The following is a 24,545-nucleotide window of genomic DNA, read 5'->3' on the forward strand; positions in this document are numbered from 1 at the left end:
CTTCAGGGGGTTGCATTTACGGTGGCCAGCAGTGTATAACAAGCGGTTCATCCAGATACTGCACACATACAAATCTACTACTTAAAAATAAATTAACCAAACACACCTTTAGTCACTCGGCGAATAATGTGATTGCGGGAGCATTTCTATCCAGTCCCCACAGATGAATCGTTTGTCATCGTGATTTAACAGTCCTACTTTTAGTTGAAATGTAGTATCTACCAGATGGAACCACATGTGGAACGTTGCAAATGGGCTCAAGCTGTCACCTCTTGTGCTCCTCTACTGAGGCAGCCTTTGACGCTGTATGATGCTCACTTTTAGCCCGGCTCTGGGTGGCACTTGCATCTATATGACATGCACACATCTTTGACCTCAGTCTTATAAACTTCACAGCCTGCAAACCATTCGCCTCATCATTCTTCAGACAAATAACCTTCTTGTTTTGTGGTGTTATTCCGTAAGGATTATCGACCGCATGTCCAGATGTGTCAAACACTTCGTTGTTGTACCTAATTACTTGGCAATGATCGAAGCCTTTCAAGCACTGGATGAAATCGTCTGTATGCGTACAAAGTAATTTGTGGTCGCTGAATTTTGGCTTCACAAACTCATAGCGGAATCGGTATACGTGGAGCTTGGAGAGGTCCAGAACGCTTGTCTCTAATCTTGAACCGGCCTTTGATAACTACTGAACAGATAGTTATTAATGTCAGTAGTTTCCCTAGTTTTTATTTAGTCTAAGGTGCATTAAGCAATTGAGAGCTTTTTATATTTCAATGTTATTACCGCTCAGTTGGCACGTGAATAGCTGAAAGACATTGTAATTGATGCAGGATCATCTGAAGAGCGGAAACGTGAAGTGCTAAGTGCCAAATCTCTTATTTGTCAGGAGAACCTAAAACAATGTACTTCTGTTTTGTAGTTAAGTAGTTTTTGTTCCAAAAATTGAAAAGGTACTCTTGTGCAACAGAGTAGGCTAATGCTGTCCACCTCATCACTACAAAAAATAATAAGACAGCTCAGAAAATTGACATTGTCCGATATGAGGAAACTGATTAGTTATGAGTGGCAATTAAAAATGGTTTTATTTTATGTGTCAGTTATACGTATGTACTACATTTTATTTGTGATATCGTAAGTAGGGACACACAGTAATAATTATTAACTGGTAGAGCTTCAGTCAACAAAAACCATTTTACATCTCTTGTAAGATTTCTGCAATAGAATAACATAATTAAAGTCAAGAAATAATGCCACAGTGTTGTCTTCTGTTTCTTATACAGCTCCATTCTTGGGATCGGATGTTGAAAAATGTTCTGTAAAATTACCCGTGCTGCTGAGGCAGAATGACATGGTATACATCTACCATGGTATTTCGTCTTCAGAAATTTTATATAGCTCTTTGAGAAGGATGTGTATGAGACACTTGGATCAAACCGCATTTCGAGAGCTTACGTCCCTCCATTAACGATAAAGTCTCAACAGTATCTTCAAAATTAAATAAGTCAGCTATATGCACTGGAGCTACATGGAATGGATTCATAGCGTTAGCTGTCAATAGTCTTGTGGAAATCTTGCCGATCAAAGGCCTTGCTTACTTTTCTTCGTTTGACTGTTGTTGCAAAACCTCTGTCGCCAATCAAAAAGCTGTGCCCAATCACCAAACGATTATGTGTAATTTCTTTAAACTATCTCACTCTAACTAAAGGACACATTGATGCGTGGTAGTTAGAACATCACTGGGAATCAGTACTTGACCCGTAGATCATATGCCACAAGTTAAACTTTTTCTACACTGTGAAACAACATTAACGGATGACATTTTCGAAACCCCCTGCTTGTCTCCCATTCCAACGCATAAGGTTACAAGGGTACCTACAACCTTCCTCTGTAATGGTAAAAAGCTTGGCATTCTGCGACGACGCCTCAACCAGCAAAGTGTCGACAAAAGCGAAAGAAGGCCACAGCTCAGAAGTTCTCGTGAGCTTTAAAGGGGTTAACGATGTTTCATTGGCACCAAATTTTACCATAGTTCTGCCCAACGACATCGTCGACATGTCACCCGATGGTACGGTCTTCAGCCCCTCGTCCCCACATTTCACACCTTCTACTGCCGCCTCTGCGATGGATGTCAGAACCGTGACACCCAGCACTGAAATCACGTGGTTTTCTTTGGGTGGACGAGGGAAACATTTCAGACACAACGATGCTCAGAACTGACACGAAAATACCACGGGGGGGGGGGGGGGGGCATAAAGGGAGTCAGTGAAAACACTCCTTTCCTTGGGAAGTTGATTCTCACACATTTTACCGTTGAAAATGAGAGTTGGCCGTGCGCTGAGCAACAGGGCTACGTTCTTCACGACGTTCGACACTGCCGCCAGCCTGTGTGCGTCTCAGCGCTACTCTACGTATATTGTGGGCTGCACCCACACTGAACGGGATATAGCCCGTTTGGAGTGTAGTGAGATTTTTGCTGTGGTTTATGGTGTGGAACCGCATGCGATCGTCAAAACCATTCGACGAAATTTGAACCCAATGCGAAGCAGCGAAGCGTTTTATGCTTTTTCAGCGCTTCATTTTTACGCCCTTCTGTGGCGAATCCATTTGGTTCCCGTTTTCCCCTGCTGCGGTAGGATGTGCTTCTTATGCAGAACAAATTCTGTAGGTTAATAAGGTTTCACAGTTTCTTTACATACTTGGATACAATTATACTCTTTGACACATATAAAGGACAAATTAGTACGCATAAAAGTTATTTGCTTTATATTTTTCCAGCTTACTTTGCTCATCGATCATCGAAAACCCCAGGCTTTTAAACTGAGTCTTAAAAAAGGTAAAAATATTATAAGAAATATGTTATTGAACTCGGGTTCCCGGGTGTTGTGTGCTGTCCTTAGGTTAGTTAGGTTTAAGTAGTTCTAAGTTCTAGGGGACTGATGACCATAGATGTTAAGTCCCATTGTGCTCAGAGCCTTTTTTTGTTTGTCATTTTAATTTCTTCTCAGGCTTATTAGGACTCATTTTAGCCATTTTTGTCACTTCAGTACCCATTTGGGCATATTTGTATAGGCCTGAAGTTCTTGTTCTACAGAGACATTGTGTTCATTGTGAGAATATGCTGATTAAAAGCCTCGGTTGGTGATTCCAGAATCTTGCGATGACGCTAGAACGGTTTCTGTGTGTTCACTACGTTAGTTAACACTACCACAGACCGGATGTTATAAGCATAAGCACGTTAACTTTGAACCTCCGGATCTCGGTAACCGATAATGATACTAAATAAATATTCGAGGTTCCGGGACAACATCATCTTAAGCACATATGATAAAAATTTCGACCATTTGTCATGAATAGAAATTGTAGAAGTTGCTATTCCCACAACTGGTACTTTTGGTTACCAAAAAGCATGGTTTTTTGGAGGTAGCTTGACAACAGATACAGATTTTCGAAAGCGGAAAAATGGAATTTCTAGATGAATATCTGTCGAATGTACGATTAAAATTTGTGTCATTTACTGTAGTTGATTATTTCGATATTCGTGGCCCACCGAAAAAAATGGCTAAAATAAGTTTTAGCGATTTTCTGCATAATTACGGTAACTTTGAATCTCTGAATCTTGGTTACGGATAATGAGATCAGAAGAAGTTACGAAGTTCCGGGAGAACATCATCTTAAGTATATACGGTGAAAATTTCGACGATTTTCCATGAATACGAGTTATAGAAGTGGACATCTCCACTACTGATGCTTCTCGTATCCAAAGATCATGGTTTCTTGGGGGTCTCGTCAAGAACCACTCATGAACAAAAGGTACTTTCATAACCCGCATAAGGTCCTCCTTAAACCATACCTAAAGCAAAAGAACCAACAGAGCCGGCTGGAGTGGCCGTGTGGTTCTAGGCGCTGCAGTCTGGAACCGAGCAACCGCTACGGTCGCAGGTTCGAATCCTACCTCGGGCATGGATGTGTGTGATGTCCTTAGGTTAGTTAGGTTTAATTAGTTCTAAGTTCTAGGCGACTGATGACCTCAGAAGTTAAGTCGCATAGTGCTCAGAGCCATTTGAACCAGCCAGAACCAACAGATTTTCACAATTTATTTCAGCAGGAGGAAATTTGGAATGTTTAAATTTTGTCCCTGCACTTTAGGACAGCTACAGTGTACGTTCTTTCGTTAGGTATACAAGTCATCGCTAGTCCAATGGCAGACCATAACACCCTACACATTATGTACGCGATCATTAGAATCCGAGATTTGTCCACACGCGGCGTTTTGGAACTTATTGGTCGTACACAGGCCGAATATCGATAACTGATATATCACAACGATAGATACCACTTACAGATGTATCGATTTTTCGATATTTTGCCTACTTCAGGGGTAGCAGGTGCTTAAGAGGTTGCCCGCTACGGCGGTTTCGCCTTATCGGCTATCCAGAACATCGTCACATAGCACTCCTCGAAGTTAAGGGGATTTTTGTGGATTTTTTTTACCATCATTGCTTTCCCCACTTACTGTTACAATGTTCCACAGCAGCGCTGCGCAGTGACCGCTGAAGCATACCCAGAGCTTGTGGTTTCATGGGATTGGTGGTTCTCAAGACATCACGGATTCACCAGATCCGTAGGTAACTAATATAGGCCTTTTCACAACGTGCTCGTCATTTGGCACGACACAGGGGGCAAATGTGAGCTGCGCAATGATACATGGGCAGCCGACATTAATTCTCTTTCGTTCTGATGTTCAGTTAACAGCGAAGTTGCGTAAAATTTCTGAGACCAGAGTTAATTCTGAAATTCTTCACGTTTTACACCAACTGTTTCGATTTGTAGATAGAGGACGTATTTAAAAAGAAACCGGGACTGAAAGTTTTGCGAAGTGCCCGAATATTGGATAATTCATAGTTATAAGTTGTCTTAGCGAAATGTGCCTGGATGAAATACATGGCATTTTGGTTCAGTTTCTGGTGCAGAATCGCAAGATCGCAATTTTTACTTTATTGTTGTGTACTTTTCCTCGTTGGCGGACATTCATGCGGGCTGTGACACGGTAAACTTCGTTGTAATAAGAGTTGGTATCCAAAAATGTATCTCCCTTATTAGGATAGGTCGAGAGTCCTCGTAAGCGCAGGGAGGCTGTGGTAAGAGCAGGAAGGCTGTGTGACGACGTGTATATGATAATATGCCGCTGCGATAGGAGCAGAGCCCAGTCGGCGACTGCCACCTACAGGGACAGCATCTGCGGAGATGGCGCTACGACTCTTCCTCATCGCCTCCCTGGCGATCTTTGCTCTGACGACAGTGTGTACCTATAACCAAAGTGAGTATCAAACGGAAGTCACGTCACTTGTGTCGAATTTCACGTCACAAATCTTTAAATTTCGCATCGCTTCCCTATCTTGAAGTGATCTATCCAGGGTGATTCACGAAGATAGGCAAATATTTTAATATTTTATTCTACAAGTAAAACTAAAGAAAAAAGTTCATATAAACATAGGCCCGCAAATGTTTAGTTACGGAGTTACGGCTAACAAAAGATTTTGCCTGAAATTTAGCGACTTCGCTAAAATGAAGCCATCGCAAAACTGTACGAGGGTAAAGTAAAGTACGATTTTCATTTATTTTGTTGTTATTCATCTGGTGAATCTAATAAACCATGTCCCAGACGTTTCTCTGCAATTGTTTTCCAGAACATCCAGAGAAGCATAGAACGAATTTCGTAAAATTTTTAATTTATTAAGTACTTGGTCCACTTTTTTTCTTTTTAAATTCCAGACAATTGCACAAATTTTTCAACACAAGTTGAAAAGTTTAATTTTGGAAAAATTATGGCGATAACGTTAACTGAAACTGTATGAAGTGTGTCAGACTGCTTCTATTAATACCATATCAGACGTGAATTCATGTAAAACCAGAAAAAAACAAAGCTCAGTGTTGAGGAAGTGAACAATACAGAAAACTAAATGGTTTCAAGGTTAGGAAACGACTGAAACAGCTCACTAACGGTTGCCAACAATGACATGAACGTTTCTACATTGTTAATAGAGAGTAAACAGGTTACTTGTGTAATAACCTTTGATTCTCTGGATGTTCTAGAAAACTACTGCAAATATACGTATGGTACATGTTTTATTAGATTAATCAGATCAATAACAACAAAATAAATGGAAATCATGCTTTACTTTAACCTCGTACACTTTTGCGATGGCTTCATATTGGCAAAGTTGCTAAATTTCATGCAAAATCTTTTATAAGCCTAACTCCGTAACTAAACATTTGCGGAGCTATGAACCATGGACCTTGCCGTTGGTGGGGAGGCTTGCGTGCCTCAGCGATACAGATGGCCGTACCGTAGGTGCAACCACAACGGAGGGGTATCTGTTGAGAGGCCAGACAAACATGTGGTTCCTGAAGAGGGGCAGCAGCCTTTTCAGTAGTTGCAGGGGCAACAGTCTGGACGATTGACTGATCTGGCCTTGTAACATTAACCAAAACGGCCTTGCTGTGCTGGTACTGCGAACGGCTGAAAGCAAGGGGAAACTACAGCCGTAATTTTTCCCGAGGACATGCAGCTTTACTGTATGATTAAATGATGATGGCGTCCTCTTGGGTAAAATATTCCGGAGGTAAAATAGTCCCCCATTCGGATCTCCGGGCGGGGACTACTCAAGAGGACGTCGTTATCAGGAGAAAGAAAACTGGCATTCTACGGATCGGAGCGTGGAATGTCAGATCCCTTAATCGGGCAGGTCGGTTAGAAAATTTAAAAAGGGAAATGGATAGGTTAAAGTTAGATATAGTGGGAATTAGTGAAGTTCGGTGGCAGGAGGAACAAGACTTTTGGTCAGGTGATTACAGGGTTATAAATACAAAATCAAATAGGGGTAATGCAGGAGTAGGTTTAATAATGAATAAAAAAATAGGAGTGCGGGTTAGCTACTACAAACAGCATAGTGAACGCATTATTGTGGCCAAGATAGACACAAAGCCCATGCCTACAACAGTAGTACAAGTTTATATGCCAACTAGCTCTGCAGATGATGAAGAAATTGATGAAATATATGACGAGATAAAAGAAATTATTCAGGTAGTGAAGGGAGACGAAAATTTAATAGTCATGGGTGACTAGAATTCGTCAGTAGGAAAAGGGAGAGAAGGAAACATAGTAGGTGAATATGGATTGGGGGGAAGAAATGAAAGAGGAAGCCGCCTTGTAGAATTTTGCACAGAGCATAACTTAATCATAGCTAACACTTGGTTCAAGAATCATAAAAGAAGGTTGTATACCTGGAAGAATCCTGGAGATACTAATAGGTATCAGATAGATTATATAATGGTAAGACAGAGATTTAGGAACCAGGTTTTAAATTGTAAGACATTTCCAGGGGCAGATGTGGATTCTGACCACAATCTATTGGTTATGAACTGCAGATTGAAACTGAAGAAACTGCGAAAAGGCGGGAATTTAAGGAGATGGGACCTGGATAAACTGAAAGAACCAGAGGTTGTACAGAGTTTCAGGGAGAGCATAAGGGAACAATTGACAGGAATGGGGGAAAGAAATACAGTAGAAGAAGAATGGGTAGCTCTGAGGGATGAAGTAGTGAAGGCAGCAGAGGATCAAGTAGGTAAAAAGACGAGGGCTAATAGAAATCCTTGGGTAACAGAAGAAATATTGAATTTAATTGATGAAAGGAGAAAATATAAAAATGCAGTAAATGAAGCAGGCAAAATGGAATACAAACGTCTCAAAAATGAGATCGACAGAAAGTGCAAAATGGCTAAGCAGGGATGGCTAGAGGACAAATGTAAGGATGTAGAGGCTTGTCTCACTAGGGGTAAGATAGATACTGCCTACAGGAAAATTAAAGAGACCTTTGGAGAGAAGAGAACCACTTCTATGAATATTAAGAGCTCAGATGGCAACCCAGTTCTAAGCAAAGAAGGGAAGGCAGAAAGGTGGAAGGAGTATATAGAGGGTTTATACAAGGGCGATGTACTTGAGGACAATATTATGGAATCGGAAGAGCATGTAGATGAAGATGAAATGGGAGATAAGATACTGCGTGAAGAGTTTGACAGAACACTGAAAGACCTCAGTCAAAACAAGGCCCCGGGAGTGGACAACATTCCATTAGAACTACTGACGGCCTTGGGAGAGCCAGTCCTGACAAAACTCTACCATCTGGTGAGCAAGATGTATGAGACAGGCGAAATACCCACAGACTTCAAGAAGAATATAATAATTCCAATACCAAAGAAAGCAGGTGTTGACAGATGTAAAAATTACCGAACTATCAGTTTAATAAGTCACAGCTGCAAAATACTAACGCGAATTCTTTATAGACGAATGGAAAAACTGGTAGATGCGGACCTTGGGGAAGATCAGTTTGGATTCCGTAGAAATGTTGGAACACGTGAGGCAATACTAACCTTACGACTTATCTTAGAAGAAAGATTAAGAAAAGGCAAACCTACGTTTCTAGCATTTGTAGACTTAGAGAAAGCTTTTGACAACGTTAACTGGAATACTCTCTTTCAAATTCTGAAGGTGGCAGGGGTAAAATACAGGGAGCGAAAGGCTATTTACAATTTGTACAGAAACCAGATGGCAGTTATAAGAGTCGAGGGACATGAAAGGGAAGCAGTGGTTGGGAAAGGAGTGAGACAGGGTTGTAGCCTCTCCCCGATGTTATTCAATCTGTATATTGAGCAAGCAGTAAAGGAAACAAAAGAAAAATTCGGAGTAGGTATTAAAATTCATGGAGAAGAAGTAAAAACTTTGAGGTTCGCCGATGACATTGTAATTCTGTCAGAGACAGCAAAGGACTTGGAAGAGCAGTTGAACGGAATGGACAGTGTCTTGAAAGGAGGATATAAGATGAACATCAACAAAAGCAAAACGAGGATAATGGAATGTAGTCAAATTAAGTCGGGTGATGCTGAGGGAATTAGATTAGGAAATGAGACACTTAAAGTAGTAAAAGAGTTTTGCTATTTAGGGAGTAAAATAACTGATGATGGTCGAAGTAGAGAGGATATAAAATGTAGACTGGCAATGGCAAGGAAATCGTTTCTGAAGAAGAGAAATTTGTTAACATCGAGTATAGATTTAAGTGTCAGGAAGTCGTTTCTGAAAGTATTTGTATGGAGTGTAGCCATGTATGGAAGTGAAACATGGACGATAACCAGTTTGGACAAGAAGAGAATAGAAGCTTTCGAAATGTGGTGCTACAGAAGAATGCTGAAGATAAGGTGGGTAGATCACGTAACTAATGAGGAGGTATTGAATAGGATTGGGGAGAAGAGAAGTTTGTGGCACAACTTGACTAGAAGAAGGGATCGGTTGGTAGGACATGTTTTGAGGCATCAAGGGATCACAAATTTAGCATTGGAGGGCAGCGTGGAGGGTAAAAATCGTAGAGGGAGACCAAGAGATGAATACACTAAGCAGATTCAGAAGGATGTAGGTTGCAGTAGGTACTGGGAGATGAAGAAGCTTGCACAGGATAGAGTAGCATGGAGAGCTGCATCAAGCCAGTCTCAGGAGTGAAGACCACAACAACAACAACATGTTTATTATGAACTTTTTCCATTACTTTCACTGGTAGGACAATGTATTAAAATATTTGCATATCTTCATGAACCACCCTGTATATTAAGAAGAAAGAATGCAGCATGTACAAGTATGTCCTACAGACTACTGAAAACAACACACATCTGATAAGTACAGTAAATGTATAATGAATGCTTTGGATGCTGATTACTGCGCAACAACTGCCGGGAATAATGAATCCTTGCTAAAAACCGATCACCAACTCCACTTGATATCTATAGAACGCCGTCTTAATATTACGAGACGCGTGATAGAAGGCGTGGCACTTAGAGCGGCGCATTATTAGATGTCAAAGGTTAACTGAAAAGTTATATTTATGGAGTTTACTTTCTCGATTAGGTTCTCTTTCCATAGATTATCTGTATGGTATTTCCCCAAATAATACAGATCGAGTCACGTTTATATATACGTGATACATTTAGGTGTATGATAACATGGTGCCTCTTTCCCAGATTATAAAAAAACACAGTCGCTTAAATTTTGTAAGCATATAAACGTTCGTATTTGATACTAACACTGTTAGTAGAACAACATATTTACTTTTAACAGCAGTAATAACATTTTGTCATTTATACTAGTGTTTAATGAAAAATTGGTGTGCGTATTGGACTTTTCGCGAAGAAAATACTGAGGTTGGATTTAAAACGTGCTTTCGTTCCTATGAAACATATTGTGTAATTGAATAAATAATCACGCTTTTACGTGTCTGCATGTTGAAGACTTTTCTGAACAACTGTCAGCCTTTGTGGTGAGTAATGAGTCTCACGTTTTCTTCGCAGTTCTAGTACTCATTAACGAATACATATGAATGAGAATTAATCGTACTCGGACACCACACTGCCGTTACTTGCATACTGACAGTACACAGATTATTGTATCAAAATTTCACTCCGTGCATATTTTCAGTAGAAAATGTACGTCAACGACTGTAGGTTGGTTTGCATTTTTATTTTCTAGTTTTAAATTGCACAGTAATGGCGTAGTACACATTGTTTCTTCACAAAATGTTCTTAGACTCCAGAGCAAATGCTCAAAGCTATCACCCTGCCTGCGTCTCTAATCATTAAATGACCCTCTACGTCATGCTTCTGTGGTTTTCCTCGCCTCATAGCAGTATCCATTTACAAGAGCAGCATTTAAACACGTTACCAATTCTTCCGATTCCCCATCTGTCCAAGACTGTGTTTATATTCCGGATGTTATTGCCCCTGTCTAGAAATATTACTTGTTAATGTGCACCGTTCAATGAATTTATGGAACATGTACAAGTTTGAATAATGCTACTGACCGTAGCGATACTAAAGGATAGTTGCAATTGGACTACAAATCATTGTTCGAACAAAAAGGAAAAGGTGAGAATTAACGTCTTCTCGATTACGAGGTCATTACGGACGCAGCACAAGCTCTGTTTAAGGTAGACAGGTAAGAAAATCGACCGTATGCATTTCAAAGGAACTGCGTGGAATTCCTGAAGGGACTATGCGAAACCCTGAGGTAATAAACACAAGAACGTGTCAGGGCGATCCTGAGTACTCGATACGGAACACCTGAAACAATCTTGACGTCTGTACCCCCTCACTACAGCAATAATACTATTTATGAAATAACAGTTTCTTGGTTTTAGTCACGTTTTTTTTATCCAATATTCATTGACTGACGTGTTTTGGCAACATGCTGTCATCAGGAGATGCCCAACTGTCATATACAGCCTAGAGTTGCAAACCAATAAATAAGTGTTAGGCATCTACTGATAACAGTGATAACAGTATTTGTCTAAACGCATCCTGTTGATAAATGCTGGACGTCTATATGTCTACATATATCAGCAGATACCTAACACTCAGTTATTGAATTAGAGCTGTGGTGTATATGTATAACTAACAACTGGGCATCTGCTGTTGCAAGTATTGACAAAACACCCGATGTCAATGAATACTAGAAAAAACGTGACTAAAGCCAAGAAATTGTTATTTTATAAATAACGTTATTGCTATAGCCAGAGCGAGAGGGTACAGACGTCAAGTTTATTTTAGGTGCTTTGTATCACGTTCTCGGATCGGGATGATGTATTTTTGCGTGTAATACCCCATTAAGATGAGAAGTGCTAAGTCCGAATAAACGGAGTAGTTAAGTAGAATGAGTGTGGGCATTCTATTAGTAGGGCTATGGAGAAGTCCATTTTCGTTGGCAGTCATATGTAAATGAGTAAGACGGAAGAAATGAAAGTAAATTGTTTATTATTACAAAAGTAGTCGCCAAATCTGTTAATACATTTATCCGACTGTGAAACAAGAGTGTAAGTACCTTCATGGAGAAATGTTTGTGGCTGCCTACGAAACCATGATTGTATCCAGGCGTGCAAAATTGAAACGTTGTGCCGCGTAGTAGGAACAACCTTAGCAACATGTGGGCCAGTCGATTTGCTTCGGACAAAGAAGAGCACGCCTGGATCTTGTGTCACAGTGCGATTTACGTGTCAAGAGTTAGAGCGACTGTTTTTAAATAAAAAAACAGTTCACTTACTTTTTTCCAACTGTCTCGTATTCATTTTACTTCCCCTAATATAAATAAGCTAAGACTTCTCTGTGCGTAGTTCTCTGCCTACTAGAATTACAAACGGTTGCATCACGAACTGATAAGCGATATCCGGTAATGGACATTACTAGTGAAAGTACAGCTACTGAAATTTAATTTTGGGTTGCAAAGTAACAACTCAGATGCGTGAAATGAAACTTTACTCCTATGAATAATAGGAAAGATGAAATGTATACGCGAGAGGTAGTTTCTGGCACTCGCAGTTTCGAAATATCTGGCACTTTTGACTGAGTGCAGTTAACTTACCAACAGTAAAGTCAGAGGAACACTGAGTGTCTCTCATACGACCGAACAGCACTTAGTATCGAGTAGGCCATTGCAGCTGCAGGTAAACACATTGTAGTCCATTGCCTAGCATTCGGGATCCTCAATATGTTGTAATCTGTATGTATTTCGTCTCAAATTAGCTCTTTGCTGAAGATGTTACTTCTTATTCCCTGTAAGGATATATCTGTGATTATTGCCTAATTTAAATTCTGTGATTGTTCTAGTCATGTTCGTTTTGTTTTTATCTTCTGGAGATTAACAGCATTAGAAGCGACTAATCTACAACTCATTTATTGTCGTAGTACCTCAAACAATGTTAGCTATGATCATAAAGTGTAAAAACAGAGATCTTCTGAGTGAAATATTAATGTAGCAGCGCGGAATTCGCCGAGCGGTCTAAGGCGCTGCAGTCATGGATTGTGCGGCAGGTCCCGGCGGAGGTTAGAGTCCTCCCTCGGGCATGGGTGGGTGTGTTTGTCCTTAGGATAATTGAGGTTAAGTAGTGTGTACGCTTAGGGACTGATGAGCTTAGCAGTTAAGTCCCATAATATTTCACACACGTTTGAACATTTTTTTTAATGTATTTTGATTGTGCCATTTCACTACACTTCGTCATCGGTTTCTAGTAAGGCACATTCTTATCCATAAAAGCATCTGTTACGAAGAAAGTCGAAGAATTACAATTTGCGAGGATTCAAACGACCAGTATCAACTGCCGATATCTGCTGGAAGGATTTATTCACTTCTTTATTGCGTACACGTTGCAGCGTTTAAACTGTACTTTCGTTAATAAAGACTAAATCAACACAGTAGCTATTTTTGTGTATGCACCCTGCAAAATAAAGAAATGTGAACTTTTGTTCAAAATGGTTCAAATGGTTCTGAGGACTATGGGACTTAACATCTATGGTCATCAGTCCCGTAGAACTTAGAACTACTTAAACATAACTAACCTAAGGACATCACACAACATCCAGTCATCACGAGGCAGAGAAAATCCCTGACCCCGCCGGGAATCGAACCCGGGAACCCGGGCGTGGGAAGCGAGAGAACTTTTGTCTCAAGCTGAGTGAAAGAAGAGTAGTCTCTTTCTTGTGCGGGAGTTATTCAGAGAAGTGTGACGCCATTAGCGTGACTAGCACGTGATGTACAACCCTCTTTCGTAAGTCCTCCTCCCCTCTGTCTATCAGACGAAGTATGTTTGTACATCAGTGCGAAGCAGTTCCTAAAAACAAAACATAGTTCATGAAGTTCACAGCTGAATATGACCTGCATAAAACTATATAAAATTGCGTAAAGCTATATAAATATTGTGGAAGTGACTTTGAATAACTATAAGATGATAACCAGGGACAAATTTTATCTCGAATTGGTTGCTAATCAAACTGTAAGTTTACTAATAACTCGATAACCAGGAGTAAATTTAGCCGGCCGGGGTGGCCGAGCGGTTCTAGGCGTTACAGTCTGGAGTCGCGCGACGGCTACGGTCGCAGGTTCGAATCCTGCCTCGGGCATAGATGTGTGTGATGTCCGTAGGTTGGATAGGTTTAAGTAGTTCTAAGTTCTAGGGGACTGATGACCTTAGTTAAGTCCCATAGTGCTCAGAGCCATTTGAACTATTTGAATAAATTTAATTCGGCAACCGTTATTAATCAAACTGCAAGGCTACTACTTATCTTTGATAGGAGTCGGCAAGTGTGAATCTACTACTCCTTTTAAGAATACTTTTATTAAATTCTGATATTGTTTTACGGAATACTCTTAACACTGAGGACTACCTATGCCTGAGAAAAATCTGTTTGCGTTTAGTCTCGGGGATCATGTATGGACTGACCAGGTTATCGTCTACCAAGCTAGTCCAAATTTTGACAGCGAAGTAATCTTGGTGATCATGAACAAAGGCGGCGTGCGGATTTTCCCGACGCCACATGCGTTGACTGTGGCTGTTGAAAATACTCTCTCGGGTAAAGGATGCTTCATCCCTAAAAAGTACAGCGTTCGGAATGTCCGAGTGAGTGGCACACCTTTGCAGAAACCACTGGCAGAATTCAATTCGACTTGGAAAACCGTTTGGGTTAATGGCTTGATCTTCCGAAAGCGTCAGGGGTGAAATCGTCTTCATGGTACACAAGCCAAATCGTGGAATGGCTTGCACCCATTTTCCGGGCAACACACCACGATCTTGTTTAGGGCGTGCTTTCCAGCAATGCGCCCTCTTCAAGCCATGGTGACACACGTTCGTTGACGACTGCGTCCGTCAAGCCTTCGCAGCTGAGTACACGGAATTTCGAAATTGCCTTGAATGCATATGTGCCACTACGAGAACGTGACAGTAAAAACGTACCTCAAGTGAACCTCTCATTCGTAGGGACATGGGGATGGCAGTAAATGTGCATGGACTTGGCACTCGTCGATTCGGAAGCCTCCGAACGCACAATCGTTGGTCAGCCTGAGCATTTCCATCCGGTGCCCCGTAAGTACAGTGCATGTCAGCCCCTTTTTCCCAAAAATAGCACTTCGCTTCCTGTCCGCTCCACATAGAAAAAAAAAAAAACAACAACACAAAAGTGTCCCCGTTTGACGCCAAATGATGCAGGGCGAACCAGACTCCGCAGTGTGCACAGGGGCTGCCCTCTATGCAACAACTGTCAAACACCCATTTGCACAGCTAGAAGCAAAGCGTTCACGTCCTATTAAGAGGCTGAAAACCCAAAGTGTTCTATCTGGAATGTCCGCAACTATGTCGACAACAGCATTTGCATGTGAAGGTAATAAGACTTCAGCTCGACGTCTCTTTTACCTTGATATCACAAATACATTCAAATCCTTGCGCGGCTTATCTCATTTCATGACGGCTCGGATGGCGTGTTGTGTGCTTACCCTATTGGTGACGCGCCATGCTGGTGAACGACGCCTAGCGCAGTACGCTAAGCGATGCGGACGTGAGTCGTTGCTGTATCTGGATCCCGCCCCAGCGACTGCTGGGTCTGGGTTGTTACTGTAGAGTTTGGAAATGTTAGTGGCGGAGGGTGGCCGGATGCCACCACGGGATACGTCAGATATTGCTACATTTTTTATGAAGACTCTAAAGAAACTGACAAAGACATTTTCGATGCAATATGCAACACTACAGAATCTAATGGCTTTCACCTAAATCAAGTAAATGCATACAGCGTTGCAACTGCCGTGTCATAAATAATAGTGTAAAACACTGTCAGAAAACATTTCGTTGTGATGTAGAGGCAGTAGTTCTCAAAATATACAGTGAATTTTTTTTCCTATGCATCAAATATTCAGTCACTGAGGGAATTTTCAAGGTTTGTGCAGATAGAGATTAACGAAACGTTACAACATGCATGTACAAGATGGCACGCGCTACTTCCTGCAATTGACAGAATTGTGTATTGATGGCCAGCCAACAAGTCATATTTTATTTCAAAGGGCAAGGAAGTGTGTTCAAGATTGATATGGCAGTTTATTACATCAAATGTGGAGCACGAGCCTGAAGAAACTGAACACTCATTTACTACATGCTATCTACGTTTTCTGCAGTATATTTTGCTCCTGTTTGAAACTGGTATTAGAAAACTGGAAAACAGCTCAGTTACTTCTGTTGAGCTGGATAGACTGATAAGGATCCTTAAGAGCAAGCTAGAGAGCAGAAAACAAGAAAAATTCTTAGGAAAGGAAGTTTATGAAGTCGTAGAAGAAACACTAAAACCACAGAATATGCATTCTTAAAATGATGCACAATCTTTCTTGTGACATTATACTGATTATTTATCCCAAAACTTCGGCTTTTCTAAGAACAGTTTGTTGAATCTGATTACGAGTTTTTTTCTTAAAGATCAAGATGATTTTCGTTTTCAATGGCAGTATGTTTTAAAGGGTACAAACAAGCTTAATTTCAACCTGGATGGAAATCACTTACACAATGAATTCTGTCATTTACGGAATGAATATGCTGGACTTTATATAAAAATACAGCACACGACTAGATTTGTTTAAGCAGAAGACCACAAACGACAACTCCCGATCGAAATTGCTTACATTTATATCATACATATTTTCAGTTCGACCAGCAACTCATTTAATGAAAAGAACTTCCATATGACAAAAAATCAGTGGCGAGAAGACAGAAATCGCAAGTCCATGACCATAGTGAAAAGCGGACTTCAAATAAATTTTCCTTTTCTGAAAGTTGTGGTGAATTCTAGACTTTTAGATTGGGGGGGGGGGGGGGGGGGAGACGGTGAAGGACTGCTGAAAACAACCAAGAGCAACGCAAAATATGCGTTCAGAAATACAAAACAGCGAACTTATTACATTGCTCGGACATGTTCATTTAAAACTTAATTTTATGTTTAAATTTCAAATCCATAGATTACAAATAACAATGAAAAAGACACGTATTTCTTTTTTATTTTTGTTTTAACAGAATTTTGAAACTTGGTTATCATATGCTTAGAAATTATAGGTGCAACAAATTGCTTATAGTCATGTAGTAAACAATTAGCATTTTCTTCATTCCGTATGATCGAGGAGTAGTCCAGTTCAGGGTTTCTTGAAAAGGGGCATCCCTACGGCAGAGGTAACCTTCTTTCTCATGCTCGCCAGCTTGGCCGCTTTCAGCTCCACAGTAAATAGCATGCCCTCACTATAATAAAAGAGAGGGCAGAGAAGTGGTAATAAGTATGGTAGTCACTGGAACTACTGAATACTGTCTGCAGTTATGAAGCAGCATAAGAGTGACTACATGGAGGAAGGGGAGGAGCCTATTATGTCATGAAATACGTTGTATGGCAATCTTGGGACAGAATTGCCACATAACACTATGAAATACATAGTCCAAGTGAATAACGTTTGAGGTCTGTAGCTACTACAACATTCTCATGCAAACATGAAGAAAATCCAAACATCTTACTCGCTAACAAACATACAAACCATAAGACAATGCTACACAATGACTCTCACAAATTCATGTTAAAAACTACATGCAGATTTAAGAAACCACTTGTGTCCTGTGTGTCTGTTTCTTCATAAAACGATTTTCCATCCTAATACAGATATAAATCTCGTATTTTTCTGAACCAGGAAATCTCAGTAAATACAATGCAGGATAATAGATATGTGCAATCTCAAACAATCTTCTCCATAAGACTTAGGGTGGTTTTAAAATGGGACTGAGTCACCAACTTTATAGTCCTGAAGGTGAGCAACTTCCTTGTCAAATTAGGAATTTCTCTGGTCTGCTTTTGTGGGTAAATTTATGAAAGTTTGTCGTGGCTGTCTCACACTATCTTAGGAATCAGTCTATACAATTCATTATTCTCTGGCTGGTAAAATAATAACTCATGGCACACGTATCCCATGGACATATTAGCGAAATTGTTGTCTATTCACTCGAAGTGTTCCAAAAATCTGCCCAGTTATTTTGTACGTGTTCTCACTTCATGTAAATATATACGAACCATTTTGGGTATCAAAAACATGGTGCTACAGAACTTCCTTTGGGGTGATACCTGGAAATAAGTATTTATTTGATTCCATTTTGCCAGAGAAATTATTTCAAATTGTTGTGTGCAAATATTGTGCCACAATTAGGGAGTAGCACCTCTATCATGTCAGCTCACACTAGGTAGTTGGTCTGAAAGCCCAAAATAATTGACATACTGGTGGCATTCCAGGCAGTGTACGGGTGCAAATACTTAGTGAAATACTGAACATTGCTAGCGTTTAGTGTATACCAACTTTCGAATGGGGGAGAGGCTAATAGCTGTCAATGGTAAAAGTTGCGTGGGTTTATATGGAACAACAAGATGCAATACTTCCTTGTGGCAAAGGATGGTGGCGTTGTAATTTGACTAATGAAGCACAGCTTAATCATTTACTGAACCCTGCGTCCCATATCAGGGAAGTAACAACACTCATTAAGTTTGTTTGCATATTTCGACATTCCAAAATGACCCTACTTGATGTGTGTGTGTTAACTCAGTCTTTCTGTTGTTTTGTGTAAAATGCACACTCATCATAGCTCACGATTTGGACTTCTTCAACAGTATGAAACATTGATTTCCAGCAGATAGTGGGATCCGAGCTGCACATGATTTCTATCTAAAAGATTTTGCTATATGCCGTAGCAATTTGGAACATCATCTTGCAGATCTATCATATTTTTGCTATCACCAAGAAAATGTCAATATTGGATGGCCACTTTCATCACAAACACCAGGAATTGGTTTTCTTGATTTATGTGTGATGTGAAATTTTTCAATCCTTGTGGGAGATGCAACAATGTGACCACAACCACATTGTTGCTACCATCTGACAGACACGATCTTAAGGTCATGTTCTTGAAGTAACAGTGACCACCATGCTTCGTGCGGGTGTACAAGTCTATAATTAAGCGGAAAGTTTGAGACTTTGTGATCATTGTAAAATTTTGTGTGGCCTCCAGCTGGATAATGATGGGACTGCTTCAACACAGTCATTGAGTAAGCATGCTCACATGTTTTTAAAATCACGATGTATGAATGACGATTGGTTTTTATCCTTGACTTTCAGTAATATAAAGTATTTTTCCCCAAGCGAGAGAACGTTTATCTTTTTACTTCCGATGCTACTTAGCAGTGGCTTTTGTGAACGTATACCTGAGGAAGGTTAGTTGAGACAGATAAATATTCTGAGCACTGCATTTATCCTTTGACCAGCGTGCACTCAATAATATTCTAAGTATGTTTGCATTCTCTCTTACACCACAGTAATAATATGTTGAATTCACTTCTTTAAAATGGCTGTTAAATACACGAAATGGAATTATGCTGAGAAGCATCTAGATTAATGCCTCAATGAAGCAGTACGTATTTGTGGCAATGTCCACTTGTCTGTTGAGATGAAGATAACTGGAAATCCGAAGAGAAGAAGATATAAAATGATATCTAGTTACAGATTGCAGAAGACAACATACACTCTAAGGAAAAAAAAAAAAAAAAGGAAGAGGCGATGCACCACAAAACAGTTATGCAAATCAGTCACAAATTGATATTCTTACGTGTCGCTACGGAAAATGCAAAACTGTAAACTTCGATGGCTGATGGCTTAATATTTGATTGCTGCAGCGCAGTTTCACTGCGCACGTGGCGAGGATAGTCAACAGAGGACCTATCGATACCAGGGCATAAAGTCTTCGAGAATTTCATTCCGCGTACTGTGCTGGACAGTAACTATGCCTCGCAGACAGTAGCGTAAACAGCATATGGAGATGTCAGCGTTTGAGAGAGGATGTGCAATTGGGCTCAAAGAAGCCAGTTGGAGTATCCGTCGAATCACTTGACATTTAAATAGGAGCAATGCCACTATTCGGCAATGTTGGTAGTCATGACTGAACACAGCGTCAACAAGGAAGTGGTCGAGCAAGAACCACGACAGAACGTGAGCACCTAGCAGCCCAGTATTGGTTGTTATCGTTGATCAGACGCGCAATTGATGCTTCAGTGACCACAAGAACTATTAAAAGAAGCTCACAAAAAGTGAGCTGAGGCCATGGCATCCATTGCGCCGACTACTATTGACCTTTGTACACCAACAACCCTGTTTTCAGTAGCGTCTGGCACATTCGGCCTGAAATCTCATTGACTGAAGTAGAATTGTCTTCAGTGACGAGTTCCACTTCGAACTGAGCCCCACTGACGAGCCAAGACGTGTCTGGAGGCTCCCCATACAGTGATGGGATACCTTTCCAGCAGTCGCTTGCTATATGGCGCGAGAATCAGGTGTACCACTTCTATATAAAACAGGAATCCTTTGGTTGTCATCCACAGCACCTTTACAACACAGCGTTACGTCGACAATATTCAACGTCCTCTTTTGTTGGCCTTCAGGGTAAGCCATCCTGAGTTTACATTTCAGCAAGATAATGCTCGCCCACACGCAATGAGAATTTCTAGTGCTTGTCTTCGTCCTTGGTAAACCATACCTTGACCAGCAAGGTAGCCTGATCTCTAACCAACTGAGCAAATTTGGAGTATTATGAGTGGAGTCCTCGAAAGAGCTAAGAATTTCGAAGCTCTAAGTCGTCAATTGGACAGAATTCACTACAATGTCATTCAGGAGAACATCCAACATCCTTGTCAAATTGTGTCAAGCCGAATAACTATTTTGCGTAATGGCCAGAGGTGGACCAAAATGTTACTGACTTGCTCAAATTTGTGAAGCTTTTTCTCCTGAATAAATCATCCGCTTCTGAAACTGTAATATATTTGTCTATACACATACGTCACAGTTACTGATTTTTGTCCCATTCGCATGAATCCTTCGTAGTGCCTCGTTTTCTTGCGTTAAAATCTCTTTTTATACAGTGACGGTAAAAAAATTAGTACACTCTTTTAGATTGGTACGCACAGTTGGCGTAAGGTTGTCTGGGAGCGAAAGAACCAGGCCAAATAAGGGTTGGACATAATTCGCACGAAGATTTTTATTAACAGTTGCCAGCAAAATCACTTTATTAATCAGACCCCAGGACCTTGAAATTAAGACTAAACTATTAAATTAAATTACTTAAAACAATTACTGATAATCGATCGACAATTTACCAGACGTTTCATTGAGATCAAGTAACAAAAGGTGACAGCGTTAATTCAAACACTTGCTCTCAAGTCTGCAAATGTCATTCGTGGGAACATGAAATACGAAAATTTAAGTTAACAACAACTGTTATCGTGTTTACAAAAATATACAAATCTTGTGTGCCATTGTCTACTATTCTTGAAACATTTAAAGCAAATTTTAATAAGAAAAGCAGGTTAACACTTCAGCAATTGCAGTTACGTAACACTCTCTTCAAAGGTTCTGAAAAAAGACTCTTCATATGGGTAGTCCACAAAAATACCTTTTATGTGTTTTGACTAAAATACCTTGAGGTTTACCTAAAAAGGGGTTCATTAAAAAGAAGGAAAAACGCAACATTAGAAGCTGCTCACTATGAAACCACGACATGTCGGGCATTGTGGTCCAGACAAACGGACCCGAAATTATTTAGGGCAGATCCAATAAGCTGCTCATCACGCTCCTCCTTTCCTAAGCAACCAGTGGGAACACGCCCCAAGGCACAAACATACAACGATAGCCTGACGAACAGAGAAACAATTTTTAAGTAAAACGAGTAAAACTTAAGTCATCACATTACACGCTAACATCCTAGACAAACATTTGTGAAAATCACTACAAGATGGTAACTGGCCAAGGCTACTACTCCCATTTACACCTGATAGTAATGAAGTCCTGCGGCCAATTGAGATTCAACTTCAAATTACGCCACGAGGCAAAAACAGTAAATATTTAACCGTCACGTGGGATGATAAACGTGGGTGGAAGAAAGGACGTGAACGTTTGGCTGATGAGCCTCTCCTACGTATACACAAGCTTGCCTTGGAAGTAAAGACGACAAAAATACAAGCAGCAAGATTTGCTCCAGTGAGGCGCGTAAGCTTGCGGGCTCCAAATAACTAAAAAAAGCGACTTGGCGATTTAGTACACAAGATAACATGCACGAAAAATGTTTCGGACGTCGCAGTTAATGACACTGAACACACAAGGAATTTACAAAATCCCAATAACTTAAAGCACACAATCAAATTATAACTCTATGATAACTACCAAATGGAAGATATTATGTTTTGAAACGAGCGACATGTTCCTCAAATCTCGTTGCCAGACGCAGGCACACGGAGCAACAACAATAGGAGACTGAACCGAGTCCAATACAGAAGCAAGAGGGCACAAACACGCGCAGCAAGCGAACCAGTCACAATTATGACGCTCACAACTGGTAGGAAGGTCAGTCCTTGCTGATGCCGCGCGGTCTCGGCAGCGACGCAATGAACAAACAGTAGCTCAAAGCCGCTGTGGGATGACATAAACAGTGGGAAACTTGTAGCCCCCAGGAGACATGTGGATAACGACAGCCCATCGTCCGCCTACAGACCTGCTCGGCCAAAGGAACAATGCGTCAAATCCTGTTTCCGGTGCACGTCCCTCATTTCTGGAAGATTCTCAGCCAGACCAACTTGGAAGTCACACAAGTAACAGAACAAACAGCCGGCCTATAGCCACAGAGACCGTAGTACCCGTAAACCCACTGGTAATTACCGGTTTGCAAGCACTCGTACACTGAAGCACCGAAGAAACTGGTATAGGCATGCTTGTTCAAATACAAAGGTATGTAAACAGGTAGAATACGGCGCTGTGGTCGGCTACGCCTATAAAAGACACGTGTCTGGAGCAGTTGTTAGATTGGTTCGTACTGCTGCAATGGCAGGTTATGTTCTTCTCAAACATCTATATTCACTTATCACAACCAGCTGGGAAGAAGGTTATGTCCCGATGAGTATGCGAAATTCGAGGATAGTTAGTCTATATAAACAGAAAGGGAGCAGAAGTGACTGTAACAATTACCGAGGCATTTCATTACTAAGTGTAGCCGGGAAAGCTTATACATGAGTCATCCTAATGCGATTACAAATCGTAGCTTCCAGAATCTACCCAGAATCTCCGTGTGGCTTCAGGCCCGGCCGATCAACCGTGTATATGATCGTCTCCTTAAGACAGCTACAAGAGAAATGTCGTGAGCAGCAGAGGCCACTTTATATTGCTTTCATTGACCTTGTTAAAGCGTTTGATTTAGTGAGCAGAAAGGGGCTTTTCAAACTGTTGCAGAAGATTGGATGCCCACCTGAACTACTACAGATAATTGTCTCTTTCCATGAGAAAACACAAGCAACAATCTGCTTCAACGGTAAAACATCAGAAGCATTCCCTGTTAATAGCGGTGTGAAACAGGGGTGTGTATTAGCTCCTACATTATTTGGGATTTTCTTTTCCATTCAAATTTGGCTTTGAAGACTGTGAGGACGGAGTGTATCTACATACGAGGTCTGATGGAAATCTTTTCAACATTTCTCGCCTCAAGACCAAGACCAAAGTAATCAACAAATTATCAAATTCCTGTGAAAAATTTGGTTTACTCATCAGCCTTCAAAAGACTAAGATCATGGCGCGGAGCACTAACAACCTTCCATCCATCAGCATTGGTTCAAATGGCTCTGAGCATTATGCGACTTAACTTCTGAGGTCATCAGTCGCCTAGAACTTAGAACTAATTAAACCTAACCAACCTAAGTACATCACACACATCCATGCCCGAGGCAGGATTCGAACCTGCGACAGTAGCGGTCTCGCGGTTCCAGACTGACGCGCCTAGAACCGCACGGCCACACCGGCCGGCTCCATCAGCATTGATGGCAATCCTCTCCAGGTAGTGGATGACTTTAGCTACTTGGGATCCACAATATGTAGCAACTGGTCCATGGACACTGAAATTACTAACAGAATCGCAAGGGCATCATCTGTCATGACGAGATTGAAAAACAGAGTATGGAACAACGGACTGCTTACCACAAAAACTAAATTAAAAGTCTACAACGCTTGTCTTATAAGCACCCTTCTCTATAGCTGTGAGACATGGACAACTCTTTCTAGACATGAATCTCGAGTCAACAGCTTCCATCTCCGCTGTCTCCGGAAGATACTTCAGATCTCTAGGAGAGATAGAGTACCCAACACCGAAGTCTTTCATCGTGCAAGCACAACCAGCATCCTTGCACTCCTGAGTCATCGATGTCTAAGATGGTTGGGACGTGTCAGGCGCATGGATCCTGAACGGATACCGAAACAACTGCTGTACGGAGAACTTCAGGAAGGTGTGAGGCCAGTGGGACGACAGCATCTTCGTTTCAAGGATGTCTGCAAGAGAGACCTGACCAAGACCAGAATCAATCCAAGTCGCTGGGAAAGCATTGCAGATGACCGTGTCAAGTGGCGAGTAACTGTGCGCAACGGCGTCAAGCTCTCAGAGGACGAACGCACACAGCAACAAATCAGGAAGAGGACAAAGCGAAGAGACAGACCGGCTTCTGTTCGAAGTCCCTCAAATTTCACATGTCCAAACTGCAGTAGGGACTGCCACTCTCGAGTGGGACTTTTTAGCCACAGCAGACGCTGCAGACTC

At 41.0% G+C, this 24,545-nt stretch overlaps 1 protein-coding gene across 1 annotated transcript in view; it reads left to right on the forward strand.

Annotated features, from left to right (window-relative positions):
* The first annotated feature begins 15,068 nt into the window (after window positions 1-15,068).
* Window positions 15,069-24,545, forward strand: part of LOC124712136 (brachyurin-like) — a 176,029-nt gene continuing 166,552 nt past the window's right edge. Inside the window, exon 1 of the mRNA XM_047242435.1 lies at window positions 15,069-15,249. Coding sequence (XP_047098391.1) covers window positions 15,069-15,249 — 181 coding nt within the window. The remainder of the gene's footprint in view (window positions 15,250-24,545) is intronic.

This window comes from Schistocerca piceifrons, chromosome 8, assembly GCF_021461385.2.
Source record: "Schistocerca piceifrons isolate TAMUIC-IGC-003096 chromosome 8, iqSchPice1.1, whole genome shotgun sequence".
NCBI classification, from domain to species: domain Eukaryota; kingdom Metazoa; phylum Arthropoda; class Insecta; order Orthoptera; family Acrididae; genus Schistocerca; species Schistocerca piceifrons.